General features: G+C 45.2%; 2 protein-coding genes across 2 annotated transcripts in view; both read right to left on the bottom strand.

The window, feature by feature from the left end:
* LOC119170045 (uncharacterized) lies at positions 1–4,256 on the bottom strand. Its single transcript, XM_037421071.2, has 4 exons — positions 3,874–4,256; positions 3,028–3,126; positions 2,861–2,965; positions 1–2,468 (listed from the first exon to the last, which is right to left on the bottom strand). Exons 1-4 carry the CDS (start codon positions 3,941–3,943, stop codon positions 1,822–1,824), a joined length of 921 nt encoding a protein of 306 aa, XP_037276968.1. The 5' UTR covers positions 3,944–4,256; the 3' UTR covers positions 1–1,821.
* Positions 4,257–10,641: 6,385 nt separating this feature from the next.
* LOC119163337 (putative E3 ubiquitin-protein ligase RNF144A-A) overlaps positions 10,642–14,419 on the bottom strand; it is a 49,724-nt gene continuing 45,946 nt past the window's right edge. Inside the window, exon 9 of the mRNA XM_075873004.1 lies at positions 10,642–13,180. Within this exon, the coding sequence (XP_075729119.1) occupies positions 13,043–13,180 (138 nt within the window). The 3' untranslated portion in view covers positions 10,642–13,042. The remainder of the gene's footprint in view (positions 13,181–14,419) is intronic.

Genomic DNA, 14,419 nt, shown 5'->3' with positions numbered 1-14,419 from the left:
GGTATGCAGCCAACAAAGCATGCATTAGAGATGTCGCTGGCCGCTTTGAAGTCGCAGAAAGCACTCACCACAGAATGATGGGCCGAGTAACTGCATTCCTGCTCGACATAGCACCGAATGTAATCAAGTTCCCCAGTGACCTGCAGAAGCTTGCTGTGGATTTTGAGAAGGTAACTATGCTTTTGTAAACATGCTATTTAAGGTATAAACTACAGTTTTTTTCACACCAATGTCATACAGCTCTACACAACTCAAGGGACCAGACTAAGAGGAATTACACCTACTCAAACCACAATAAGGACTGAAAGCAACTGATATGCAGGATCAGAACTGCAAATGAACAGAAAATGTAAAAATGCAAGAGATATGAAAGAGCACCACACAGTCAAGCCTCCTTCATGTGTATTACAAATGCTGTCAGCAATCGGACATTTTTCTTGAGTAGTTTTGACCATGTGATGCTGTTTCATATCTCTTCTATTTTCCCATCTTCTGCTTAGTGATGTACATCTAGTACTTGTCCTGCATGTACAGTGAATAAACCTAGAGTTCAGTTACTTGTGCACTCTGTATGTACTCTGTATGTGTCATTAATTCCCCTTCGTGCGGTCCCATGTGTTCTTTACCGCTCTACTATTACAATTATGAATTAGTTAGTGCCAGAATGCACCTTTTAAATAAGTTATTACAATTATTTTTCCCAGATGCTTCACAATTAAATAGCCAGTTAATTTCAATCATGTGTACCGGTAGTGTATTGCACTCGCCGTTATGAGCTTCAAGTCTCCAGTTTGTTTTAAACTTTTCCGCATGTTATTGGCACCTTTCATTACCCTTAGTGCCATGCTTATTTGACTATGTGTGTGCACATTTTTTTCTCTTGCAGCTGTCGGGATTCCCAGACACAATTGGGTGTGTTGACGGAAGCTACATGCCTATCAGGTGCCCAGCCAGGAAAGTGCGATCTGTTTATATAAACCGGCACCATTACCTATCCTTGACACTTCAAGGTGTTTGTGACAACAAGAAGAGGTTTCTTGATGCCAGCACTGGCTACCCAAGCAAAATTCATGACGCACGCATTTTCCGTCGGTCCAGGATTTCAAGTGTTTTGCCACAACTGTGCTCTAGCAAGTACCATATAGTGGGGGATGCTGCATATCCTTTCCGGGAGTACCTGATGACACCAATTCGAGACTATGGGAATCTTGACAGCATCAAAAAAACCTTCAATGCAAGACTCTCCGGGACAAGGGTGCTTATTGAAAATACTTTTGGCGATTTAAAAAATCGTTTCAGACAACTGCACAGGTTGGATATGTGGACAGTGGATAACATGTCCAAGTTTATCATTTCATGCTGTGTGCTTCACAACCTCTGCATTGATTGTGGAGATTTGCCAGAGAACCTGTCACGAGACCTGTCACTTACCTCACAAACAACAAATGTAGACTCAAGCTCTTCTGCAGTTCAAGTAAGCAGCAGTAGTGTAGCCCAACAGGATAGCCTATTACGTGGCTTGGCTAGCATCAAGAGAGATCACTTGATGATAAAAATGGGGTTGCAGAACCAGCAGCCATGAAACAAGGAATTCCTTTACGTGTTATGCAGTTGTGAGCAAATATATGCTTACCAAAGGCCCACCTGAAAAGCTGAACTCGTTAAAACACCTTCAAGGTTGGGAAAAATTGTCCTTACCACACACCTGTTGGCCCATTTGCATTTTCTCAAGGTAGTGTATTGTGCCAAACTAGAAAATAAAAGACATTGAAACTAAGTAATCGCTTTGGGTAGTACGTTTATTTATTTAAAACTACCACTTTATTTTGGAAGTCCAAAGGCCTGACGGAGAATCTCCATTTTTTCTTCATGCATTTTGCGCCGCTCTTCACGAAGCACCTGTCGCTCGGCCTGCCTTTCAGCTCTTCGATTTTCTTTTTCTTGACGTCTGGCCGCCTTTTGAGCCTCCTTTTCTTCTTGCAGTGCCCTCATTTCAGTAAAAAACAACTGCATGTGTGCCAGGCGTGCAGTTCCTACCCGTGGCTTCGTGTCGGGATTTGAGGACTGCGTCTTATTTTCCTCAGTGGTGTTGGCAGGTGACAACACGGCCGGAGATTCGGGCGAGGCTTTGAATGTAGCCCCTGAGGCGTCTCGCTCTACCTCCGGTTCAATGCTGTCATCAATGCTTTCAATTTTTTTCACCTCGTCGTCAAAAGGCACAGGGGTGGGTGAAGCACCAGACCTTTTGTTATGGTCGGAAGACGCCTTCCGACGCCTAATTACTGTTTTGTACCTATTTTCACACTGTTCTGGGGTTTTGGCTATGCCAAGCACAGCCTCGATGTCCATCGATATTTGTTTAAAGGCTTGCTTCCTGTTTTTGAATTTTTTAAATGGGCCAATCTGAGGGAAATATTTGAGGTAGTACTCTAGGAGCAGCCTTGTTTGCCCCTCTGTCCATTCAGCAGCTAGAATAAGAAAGAACCAACACATAAATGGTTTATTGGGAAACTGTCGGTCATTGTGCAGGCATTACTTATAATTGAATAATTTAACACACAGCACGGTCACTTGAGCTTAATTATCAATCAGCAAGCATTAATCAACAAAACAAGCATTTGCGCAGACTAGCAAACATACATAAGTGATAAGTTCTGGTATTGTGCATGTAAATGCAATATGCAAATTGTGCCAGTCTTCCAGTAATTGTAGTGGTCTGCTTTCCATGCTCTCTTTTTTTTTTTGTCATTTAAGGATCACTCCTACAAGTACACTTTTACACGCTCTGATGCATGCTTGTTAGATTTACCCAAGAACACTTGCTGAGGCAATTGTAGACACTCAGTGTTAATATACTTGCCTCCACCTCCTCTCCTGGAGCCTGATGGCTTGCTTTGAGCACCAGTCTCCCCGTCAGCTGATCTTGATGCAGTGGGAGCTGGCAGGTGCAGAGTATCTGTGCCATCTAAAAAATATAAATGAGCAGTAAATGTAGTGCCTCGCAATAATGTTAATACTAATACTTACCACCTCCTGTTTCAACGCATGGCAATCTGAGCTCCATGCGCATTTCTTCGCTCCCTCGCCTTGGCACATCGCCAGCCATATTTGTACGCAGAACTGCATCTGTTTTCACACAATGATGGAAATGTAATCAAATCAGTTATATAATGAAAATGGTTTCTCAAGTAGTCAGCTACATTATGCAAACTCGGATGCCTTACACTCGAAGGTAAGCGGATTAGAGCAAGCAAAAAACAAATTCTAAAAAAGTCAATTCATCATGTTACAGGGCTGCATGAAACACTGCACAAATCACTGATAATTAAAAAAAAATATCGCTTATCATACGTAGCATCTCGACCCTGCGATAAGAAATCGTGCTTCCGAGGAGATGTATGGCTTCACCGTATCACGTGGGATGCTGATCTGCCGTCTGGAGACATTAGCCACTTAAAAATCAGAAATAAAAATAAATTGTTACTGCGTGCAATACTTAGCTGCACCCACGTGACACTTGCTACACGCCACTTCGCAGTTACTTTTCTTAAAACGCTGCGAATCATTCTGTTGCTGATGGAGGGGTCTGCAATGTAAGTTTGTTTTGAATTAAGGATTAATTACTCATGCAAGGAAACTTGGCAACAGGATAGTGTACTGCAGTACTTCTAGAATTGTTTACGTTTTGTTAACTGCTGATGACAGCAGCAGCTGGTAACTGCATGAACAGTCTGATAAAGCTGTCATATCCACGGTGTTTTTCTGATATGATAAAGAATAGTGGGCTTAGGTCCACGCGCGCAAGAATGCATTGCATGCTGCATGCGCGACAAGTGCGCTGAAACAAATAAAAAGCAATCAAATTCACTTTACCTTCCGTACTAGATGGTGCCTGGTGTTGAATTAAAGACAGTAGGATGCGCTGAGCTTCCGAGTCCATCATGTAGTAGTATACGAAGCAGCAGCTTTGCAGGATAGCGCGCAAGCGAGTGCGCTGTACCAACCACTGCCACACGTGCTTTCCTTGCCCGTCCGGATCAGACCGCACGTGTTTTGCAGCAGAGGACGCTGGGATGCACAACCTTTCTCCTCACTCGCCTTTTTATTCCCTCACACCTGCTCTGCGGAGGTGTGCCGCATTCCAGTGGCAGGTCGAGTGACGCGGCTCTCAGTGCTCTGCCCCCTACTCCTCTCTGCTCGGCACCCTTACTCCTGTTCTCTCAATGGAATTCGCCATTAATCAAAGGCGCAACCTGGGTAGGGTCAGGGGGATTCAAGCCCACAAACTCCCCTCTGCAGTTTTTTTATATTTTGGCTGTGTGTTTATACATGTACGCATATAAAGCACGCATAATCATACATAAGGTATAGTTGAACACTCCCCGAAAAAAAAATAGTGTATATGCTACTTTACCCATTGATTCCATCTGCTCTCTTGATGTTACTAAATGTTTGTGTATTCAGTAGCTCCAAAGCAGGCTTTTGGGCCATTCTGGTTTCAGGTCGCCGTACAAACACCTTGGCACCTCAATTTCTAATACTCCGATGCATGCTTCCAGAGTGCATACGCTTAATGTTAATGGTACATATTTATGTATACAGAACCCCAGGTGGTCGAAATTTCCGGAGCTCTCCACTACGGCGTCTCTCATAATCAGATCGTGGTTTTGGGACGTTAAACCCCACAAATCAATCAATCAAAAATTTCTTGAAGCAGAAATTGCCCCGGCCAGTTTTTGAAACAGATTCGAAATTTTGGGCCCTTCCTCAAAACTAGCTGGCATAATTTCCACTTTGAGAATACACGTGAAGTGTACCGAGAACAGTCCTGGTTTCACATATGTGGAGCTTTTTGGCACAAGAGCCAGTAAAGGCCAGAGAGCGTATTTGTGCTCTTTGTAGCCTGTCCTCAAGGTACAGCATTTGCGCATTGCACTATCTGCACGAAGTTCATTACAGACTCTCCGTGAACTGCCAATGGGGTCAATACCCATTGCACCGAACATTGCTGAGAGGCGACTTTATGAAAATACCCGGCAAAGACAAACTGAACAAGGTTTATTTGTGATTGCTGACATTGTAAGAGCCAAGGTTAGTGGGTTCAATAAGTGTTTATTCAGAAATAGTCACCATCATCACCAGCAGCATATTTTACGTTCACTCCACGCGTTCACTCAGTGCGCGGGCGAAGGAACGGATTTCAATAGGAAGCGGCCGTTGGTGTTGGTGCGGTGTTTCGCCGCTAGGCGCCGCTACCGGAGTACACATGCCGCCGCCGCGTCGTCTCTCGCGCAAACGAATGTCATGGTTGCATTCTAAGTTGCTATACGGCTCAGTTTTCGGCTGCATTGGCATTGTTTAAGGTATAATGAAAACTTGTAAACGAGAAGCATGAAGAACTTGTTATGGACACCCAAATCATCTCAAAGGCATGTGTCGTTTGCGACTACTAGATCGAGGCGCTCGCGCGTCGTCTGCTAAGCCGATACCAGATATAGCTTATGCCAGTAATCCGCTCGGGATCGTTTTCTCACCGTGACATTCGCTTGACTGTGAGTTGCTATTTCGACTCACTGAAAACCGATTTTTGGGAGAAGCCTTTGCCAGGAGCTAATACTAAAAGCCCGGGTGCCTAATGTTCCCTGATGTTTGCTGCTGTCTAGTGGTGTAGCCCATTATAAGCAAGCCTGGAGTGAATGCGCTAAATAGCACAAAATATTGCTAGACTGCTTCCAGGGATATACGATCACCCGTTCCCTTCGCAAATCTCTTGCGTATTAGATGTGTTGCCACCGAGAGAAAGCAAGTGCCAGAAAATGAGGAACTATGCCAGGTGATTTCAGCATTTGTGAGCTTAAACAATTAAATAATCGTGAAACAAACAAAAAGAGCTCCATATGCGACGTGACTTTTGCAATCATGGCCTATGTTTTGAACTGGTGCTGTCAAAGTCCAATACCGGCTCTCAACTTGAGACAAGGAGACAGGCGTGAAAAATGTGGCGTGTTGTCAGTTACTTGAGCTCGTCTGTGTATTCATGGACGGGACTCTTGATTCGGTCGCGAGCAGAGTAGAGGCCGAGTGGCTGTCGACAGAGACGCTTTTACCGCACGGGGCACCCTGTGCAGCCTTAAAATTACGCATTCATTACGACACTGTGCATGATAATCGTCGCTTGTTTCGCCCATAACTCATGTCGTGCCCATGGTCTCGCATTCAGTCTTGGGGCATAAGGTTAGCGTTGCACAGGCCAATGATGGCGGCGCGCATTGCTGCTGATGGACTCATTTGTTGACTGTTCGGACGCAGCGCAATCACGTTTAGTGATATCAATTGCCATGCTTCCAAATGTGAAGGGTAGTCTTGGACCACCACTTCTTATAATCTACAAAACATTCGGGTTGTAAATGATGGCTACATATTTGAGTGTAGTAGGAAGATGTATTAGGAGACGAATTACTCTGCCTGATTACTGCAAGCACCCTCCCTCGAACACCAACGGCAGCTGCAATTTCACGGAACGACAGCCGTACAGCGTATGAACGCGGAAGCCTTAAATGTCCCATCAAAAGCGAAAATTGATTGCCGGCGGTGTTTGGCGTCTTCTCGCGTTGGCGGCGCCAACACGAATGGTGCAAGAAATCATCATTACATGAAGACATTATCATATGACGTCACAGATCATGAAATTTTGTGGCGTATCGGAGGGTCACTTAAACTAATTGACAGCATCATACTACATCTTCGCATGGTTGAAATGGACCGATCACGAGGGCAGTGCATAACCAGCCGAGGGACAGAAAGCTATAGCTTTGTCTCCAATCCTTGAGGCAGTAAACCACGTTGGGTGCAGAAATATCCGGGAGGGAAGTGGGAAATATATAATGCATTGAATAGGAAGAAAACGAAGAAGGTTCTTGCCTTTCAGTTGTATCAGGTGAATCCATTAGGAAACCTGTCAGTTTTTTTTTAATCATCAGAACTTTCGCTCACAAGAAACTCACCCACCACACTATATCTGGTTCCCTGCTCACCTTGGCTTGAAGGTCGGGGGCCTTCCCAATGTCAACGAGCTAGTCCACTCCAAGGCGCGAGGCTTCACTTACCGCGCCAGGACTTGTGCTTCTCAGACAGAGGAATTGGTTCCCAACCTTCATTTTAGGGACATTTTGACTACATTCAACGAGATCACGAAGCACTATCAATTAGGCCGTAGGTCTTTTCCATTGCCACACGAAAAGTTGTCTAGGCCACTGGCAATCACTCTTCGCATGCTTCAGACGGTAACATACCTTAGCCTCATAACCTATAGCCATCACTCCGATATTTCAGAACTTTGTCTGGACTGCCACAATCGCAGTGATTTTAACCACATGCTCTGGAGGCGCCCCTTTTTACTAAGAAAAAATGAAGAATTTCCCGAAAACTCCTCTTATTTAATGCTCACGGGACCGGTTCTCATACAACAACTCAAGACTGTCCAGAAGGCCTACGATGCGGTGGTGAGGCTGGGCCTCACCGTCCCTACGTGGGAGTGGCCCGCAATCCTACTCCTATAAAACGGGGGTGGAATCCTTCGGGACCCCAATAAAAGTTTTTCATACATCCATCACCAATAAGAAATAAAAAAAAAAGGCAATCTGATGTCTTTCTGTCAGATGTGCAGAGTGGTACACAGCAGTATTATATCAAACGAATAGATTACCTCCAATATCGTGCGTATCACTACCTGTACCCGAGGAGAAGTAGCGCGCATGTTATCGACTCCTTTCGCCAGTGTGGTCGCTAGTCCCGTTGTATCTTCATTTAAGACATTGTTTAAACCCCATGCTATTATCATCAGCTGTAGTTTTGAGTTTTGCCCAGCCGTCAGCGCCACGGTGTCGATTTCGCGAAGCGCCAAGGCGGCCAACGAGGCATTTCTATTGTGCGTAGCGCGAGTTTATCCTGCTGTTTGAGGCATGTCGGTGTTTTTGGATTGCGGTTTTAACATGGAGGAAGAAAAAATGGGTTTTAAGGCGATTGAATACATCGATGCCCATTTTCGACCACCGACGCTCAAAAAGGGACGCGCACTGCACGACAACGACCATGTGTATAGTGTTAATGAAGTGGACACCGACATCGCAGCGAAGTGCTTGTCACAGCAAAGCAAGCATGCTTACAAATGTTGAATTCAACTTAAGCGCACAAGTACGACCGTATACGTTTCTCTCTATTACTCGGAAACCTCGAGAGCTGTTGAGCAGCAGCTGTCAACCGCCTCTTTTATACAGGGAAAAATATTGTCGGAAAGTAACCAGGATGATTCTAGATGGTGCTTTTTCGCCGTTGTCGAAATGCCTCGAGCTTATCCTGGCATTCTCGTTAGGCTTCCACGATGAGAGGTCACCGGCGCTGAAACATTAAATTGTGAGCAATCAAGTGACACTCAATAACGCGAAATCAAACCGTGTGCGAGAGCGAAATGCAAATAAATATTTGAATACGCGACGCGTAATCAAGCAATCGGCTGACAATAACAGGAAAACAAAACGTGTGCGCGAGAGAAGCGGTAATTTGCGAATACACCACGTGTTTCGCGGTGCACTCCAGCCTTATTTTTGTCGCACTAAGCGTGAGAAAGCCTCGGCATTAATGAGCACGTTCCAGCAGTCTAATCATCATCCTGGTGCTGAAAGGAGCGGCAAGGCACGTTGACAAATCAATACGCGGAAAAAATGTGCCGTGCGTTCAAGCTCTTACGACAATAGGTTTCACGAGTGACAACCACTGTGCGTGTTTTAACACACGCTCGTGAGCAGTTGTAACGTTACCGTGGGTTGCACGAATGCTTCCCGTTATTGTTTTTGCTCTGATGTCGTTTAACAAACAAGCATTTCCCCGAGGGTGAACATGGTTAAGTGCGAATGCACGGGGTGATGCTATGAGGAGGAGTAAAGTTAAAATCCGTTGGCATTTGCCAGTGAGTTAACGTAAACTCCCTCGTGTGATCATATTACGATTCCCAGGAATCATTAGACTCTCACGGGAAATCTTGGCGAGTTTACGCGTATATGTGAGAGTAAATTGGCACTATAATGATGTTTATGCCCGCGGCCCGCTTGCGCTCGGCATCACGGGCCCTTCGCCCGCGCTGCCTTGACTTCAAACGGCGCGACATTTTCAACGACGCGTGCAATGCTCGCATTCGATTGCGTTGTACTCGTTGTTGGAGGTACCGTAGTCGAGGTCAATGCTTGTGACCTATGACGACTTGCCGACCTCGAGCAAGTCGTGGCCACGGATCGGAGGGCGGAGCGTGCGCAATCACGTGGTGGGTGACGTCGCTGCGCCATTGCTACAGACGCTCTCCGCTCCTCGCGCCCTTGCTAGAGGAGAGGAGAAGGCGCATCGCGGTCGGCGGATTCAGGGTCGCTTATAAAGTGCATTCGTACGTAAAATTCGCAAGGGCGACACTTACTTGACGCGCCGAACAGCGACGATCCACTTCTGCCGATGAGTTGCTTCCCACGGTCTCGATGGGAAGCGATACATTATGACGCCGCCATCCCCTTCTTTGTTGTGGCAATCCTTAATGCAGTGGTATATGCGTTTGTTCTTTTTTTTCCACCTCCGACAGGTGGAAAAAAAAGAACAAACGCATATACGCATAACAGGCTGCGGTAAATCCATTGAAAAATGACGCGATGCTATGTTGTTTCGCCTGTTCGCAATGAGCACATTGGTGAAATGCCGCACGTGGGTTCTGATCAGTGCTGCTAGGCGGCGCGACGTATACAAGCAAACTGCATGGACTAGCAGTATACAGCAGTTTCGCTTTGAAGAAGCCCTGCAGCACTTTTTCATCTCGGTCAGAAAATGCTGCCGATCGGTGTTTGAAGCTCTTGAGAACATGCAAGCCAAGCATTATAGCGTGTTACAATTAATCCTCAAAGTGGGCTCCCTCTCTACCAATGATGCTCCCAAGGTCCACAGCCGCTGGCCAATTTGAGCATCGCGAGCTGTATGGTTACTATGGATGCAGCAAGATGCTGCCACGTGCCGGCGTGCACTTGTGATCGCACCGAAGGTAAGCTGTGAATTCAAAGAAACAATTAAAAGAAAGTGCTGAAACTCGTGATGCACGTTGACAGAGGTCACCATGCCCACTTATCATGCCACTTCCTGCGAAGGCTTTTACCACATGAAGAAAGCAGAGCATTTAAAACAGTGCGGCAAATTCCTCTGCCCATACTTGATAAATTCTAGAATATTTCTTTTTTTGCAGCAGTCAATTCAGGAAGCAATATCCTCCATAAAAGTAGCCATTAGACAATTTTGTGGAAGAATGTCGCAGGGCCCCTTCAAGCACAGTATTTTCATTATTTGCGTATGCTTGCCTTATGTGTTCCAGTCAGTCCTTATTACTCAGTAGATGGCCTTTTCTAGAGCAGGCTCCCCTTTCAGTTAGTGTTGTATGTCGTGAACAAGCTCCAGAGGGAGGTTGCCAATCATTAACTTTTTTGCTAGGCTATTAACCATTACACTTTCAAATAAAGTGTATTCCCTCATATGAGTTCCAAACATGCCGGTGATGCATACGTGCGATTCATACAGAACAGCATAGCAAACTTGAGTGACTTGAGACAACAACAAATGTGCCATGAGGTCTTTTTATTCTAGCTTGCACAGAGTGAAGGTGTAACCTCTTTCACATCAGTCCGGACTAGCTTGTGACTAGGTTATTCCTGCTGCCCACATCTTAGGTCCAGCAGGCAACAAGTAAATAGAGACAGGAACAAATTCACATGTGGTCACTTGACCAGTAACAGCACTTTTAAAACCCTCCCCAAAATCTTTTCCTAGGTGGGCACAGTCACACTTGCCCATTGTACATAGGCATTACCTCAGCTGTGCTTTGCTGGTAGCATGGCCCAGAACTCCGAAGGCACAACTTCAAGGTGCAATACTTCCAAAGTTCAGAATTTCACTTGCAGTGGCAAGAACGTATTACACCACTCCATGTACCAAGTCCAGTGCTGTTGCATGTGTTATCTGCATCTTCCTGTAAAAAGCTGCACTGCCACTTCCTGACAAAAAGTTTTAACTGGATCAGTGTCTAAAGTTCTGGGCCACTGCAACTGAAAATTGAAGATAGTTGCAAAATATCTGTGCACAATAATATTTAATTATAGATAGAGAAACCATTTTATAATCATTGTCAAATTATTGGTTATCCAACTTGAGAAAAGCCACTTCTGGTGACCATGAAGCAGTCTTGTGCATACATAAAACTTGAAGCATTTAAGTACTGTTGATTGCAATATTGTGATATGACTGTAGTGTACTTTGATTTCTTTCAAACAAGCAATATTTACAGCCAACACGTTTTGCATTGCATAGGCATCAGAGAACTTGCAGCACAGTGGACTGCCTTGCTCACTGCTAAACCTAATTGGCTCTGAAAGCTATCACAGAAGATAATTGTTGCCTAGTATGCATGCCCATCTACATAATTAGCACTTGCAAAAGCTAATTGACCCCTCTGCAAGCGCTGGAAGAATATCTGCAGTCAAACATTGCCATATGTACAGAAACCAAGTGAATCCATGCATGTGTAGAGCTAGTCACGTGAATGAAGAAAAAAAAAAGGAAGAAAGAAAATAACATATTTAGAGACACTATCAACTAGATTCACCACATGTTCAAGTGAAGTTTTTTCAATGTGGAACAGGGAATAAAATCACGAAGTCTGAAGAACTTTTGAAATTGCTCAAACAGCATAAAACAACGCTATATACATTGTTCCCTTGCAAACTTTTCACTGCAGAATGACAGTGCATAGCACCATAAATAAAGAGCTTTTGGCTTTCTCACAGGGATACAGGCCTAAAGCTACAAGAACGTTGAGTGGTGAAGCATCACGTTACATTTGCTCGAAGCACAATACCAAAGTCACATCAGCTAAGAAAGCCTATGGAGCCAAGCTACTGACTACAACAGCAAGCGGGCGCAACGGAACAGTAGTTCCCGTGCGGAACACGGACGGCATCGAGAAAAGAAATAGATGGAACCTTTGCTTACAAATTAAGAATGGGAAATGACTATCCTGCTGCGTTTGTTTTAACTCTAGATTGCCACCAATGCCTACAACAACAGGACATCCTTACGACCCAATACAGTGGGTGAGACAGACTGGGCTAAGTTGTGCAAGCAAAATGACTGTGTCACTGCATCATGTTTTTGCATTTCGCTGCAAAAATCTACCAATGAAATCTGTGCAAGGAATGAAGCTTTAGTTGTAGCCTGATGTAAATACTACTTTTGTAATTAATTATGACAGCGTATTATTACAACTACTGATGAATGTTTGAGCTGGCCAAACACAGTTGTGTACTCATGCTGTTATGTAACACTTAAATGTCGCATTGCAAATGAAAAAGCCAAAACTTGGTGATGTTTTGGACTTACAAAATGGGCTGCTTGCAAGAGCAAGGCCACTCTGACATTTCGAGTGGCATTTCTTGTGAGAGACTTTTCTCGTGAGAGCTTCGTGTCAATGCTGAAAGTTGCCCATGCAAAGTGACATATTTTTCTGCACTGCTCATAGCACATGAATCTGCATTTTTGAAGCCTATACGGTCGGCATTACACATCCTAAATCCAAGATTTCATTATTTTTGCAGTAGCAGGCACACCTCAAGAATCGCAAAATGTAGCAACACCTACATGCTAACACAGGTATAATACAACAATACCTCTTGCCTCATCACAGCTTTCCTAACTGTTGGCAAAAAAAGATCACTTGCCACAAGAGGGCACAGACACCACACTTTCTCTTGGTGCGCTCGTGCCACAACGCTCTTGAGACTAGACGGCTTCAAAGAAAGGTCCTGGTGCACAGCCGTAACCACATCACGCACCCTTCACAACATTCAAAGGTTGACCTGGAGCTCGGCCTGCTAGAGACATCATCACGTGTTTGGTGGACATTAAAAATGGCAGGCACATATTTCTGGAGAGTCAAGCGTACTCAAGCCTGGCACTTCAGTCTACTCCTTCAAAGGGTTGCTGGCTCAGGGTCGAGGCAGCGATGGCAGCTGCTGCACCGGCAACAAAGCAGACATGGGGCTGCCAGCAAGAGAAGCGGTGACGCTAGCAGTAGAAGAAACCCAAATCCGGCAAAGATACCCACAACCTGGGAGGAGCAGCAAGAAAATAAATAACTGTGGGGGGTGCAAACATAAGAGTTTTCTCATAACATGCTAGAGTGGCACTACTGTCTATGGGAGCTGCAATGATGGGTAGTACACAAATTTGTAGTCTTCATTCTTTCGGCTCCACTGGCTCTGTGTGGCCCGGAGCCACTTTGTCTAAGACAAAGTTAAGCAAGTGCTTAGCAGTTTCACTTCACGACCTTAGCACCTTTAATTTGTGCAAGTACAAACACCCCCTGTAAAGTCGTTTGCTCCTCGTGACATACGTGTTTTGCACATAGGCCGCATTTTGGATTCGCAACTGCCGAGCGGTAGGGGGCATTGTGCTTGCGAGCGTTGATCACCAACATCATCATCATAGTTAGATCGATAGCACCGGTGGCGACGCCTGGCGGCAGGCCTTGGTGGCAGCACGAGAGAGTTGAACGAGTCTCTTTGACGCGTGGCAGTGGGCGCGAACGGTTGTCTCTCGGTGTTGTCTCGGGGCATGACACCGCGAGCCATCTGCTGGGGGCCCTTGTGGTGAGTCAAGCGTTGGCGCTGCTGCCTTGCGTTTGTTATGCTGTTGAGTGTTGTGTAATTTTGTGTAATGCTGTTTAGCCTGTTGATCACAATCAATGATATAATATTTCGGCTGACGATATTGTCGTTCTAAATGTAGTTAAATAAACGTGTCTTGTTTTGGTTCGTTCCTACCGTGTCGACTGTGTCCGTGTTCCAAGAGCTTGGTGCTCTCTTCTGCACATCGAGATCCCAGAAGTTGCACTGATTTAAATCTGGTCATGAAGTTGAGAGTAATCCATTCTTTTACCCAAAACAAACAAAGCCACAAGTGTGTTTGAAGCCACAAGCACAAAGATGAGGCAAATCCACATATTATGGCGAATTCCATTTGTCAAGCGGGAGCAAGTTTTCTTGCTCCACGGCTGAGAATTTGTGTTCCGCGGGTAGATTCGGTGTAACTTCGCATTTTCCACTGGTAAATTCGGAGCAACCTACTCCGCTATGGAACGTTCCCCACGCTCTGTCTTGCAGAGAAGGATTTCGCCAGAACTTCGATAATGCTTTGCCGTCATTTCCGGTACAGTCGGGTAGCTAGGTTGCCTTCAGGGTTTTTCGGTAACCTTTTGCACTTGTCTACAATCCTAAAATTGGTAAAAGGTAACCCTGCTTTCCGCAACTACGTAGTTCAAATGCATGCTTTGCAGTGGTGACACAGT

This window comes from Rhipicephalus microplus, chromosome 9 (genome assembly GCF_043290135.1).
Source record: "Rhipicephalus microplus isolate Deutch F79 chromosome 9, USDA_Rmic, whole genome shotgun sequence".
NCBI lineage: Eukaryota > Metazoa > Arthropoda > Arachnida > Ixodida > Ixodidae > Rhipicephalus > Rhipicephalus microplus.
The sequence above is the reverse complement of the archived record's forward strand: the minus strand, read 5'-3'. Positions and strand labels throughout refer to the sequence as shown.

Bases quoted from the DNA above. Each gene is read 5' to 3' on its own strand.
- LOC119170045 (XM_037421071.2), bottom strand. From the start codon at position 3,943: ATGATGGACTCGGAAGCTCAGCGCATCCTACTGTCTTTAATTCAACAC. The intron at 2,966-3,027 runs GTAAGTATTAGT...TATATTTTTTAG, and splicing joins ATGCGTTGAAACAGGAGGTG to ATGGCACAGATACTCTGCAC. The intron at 2,469-2,860 runs GCAAGTATATTA...TTCTTATTCTAG, and splicing joins CTCCAGGAGAGGAGGTGGAG to CTGCTGAATGGACAGAGGGG.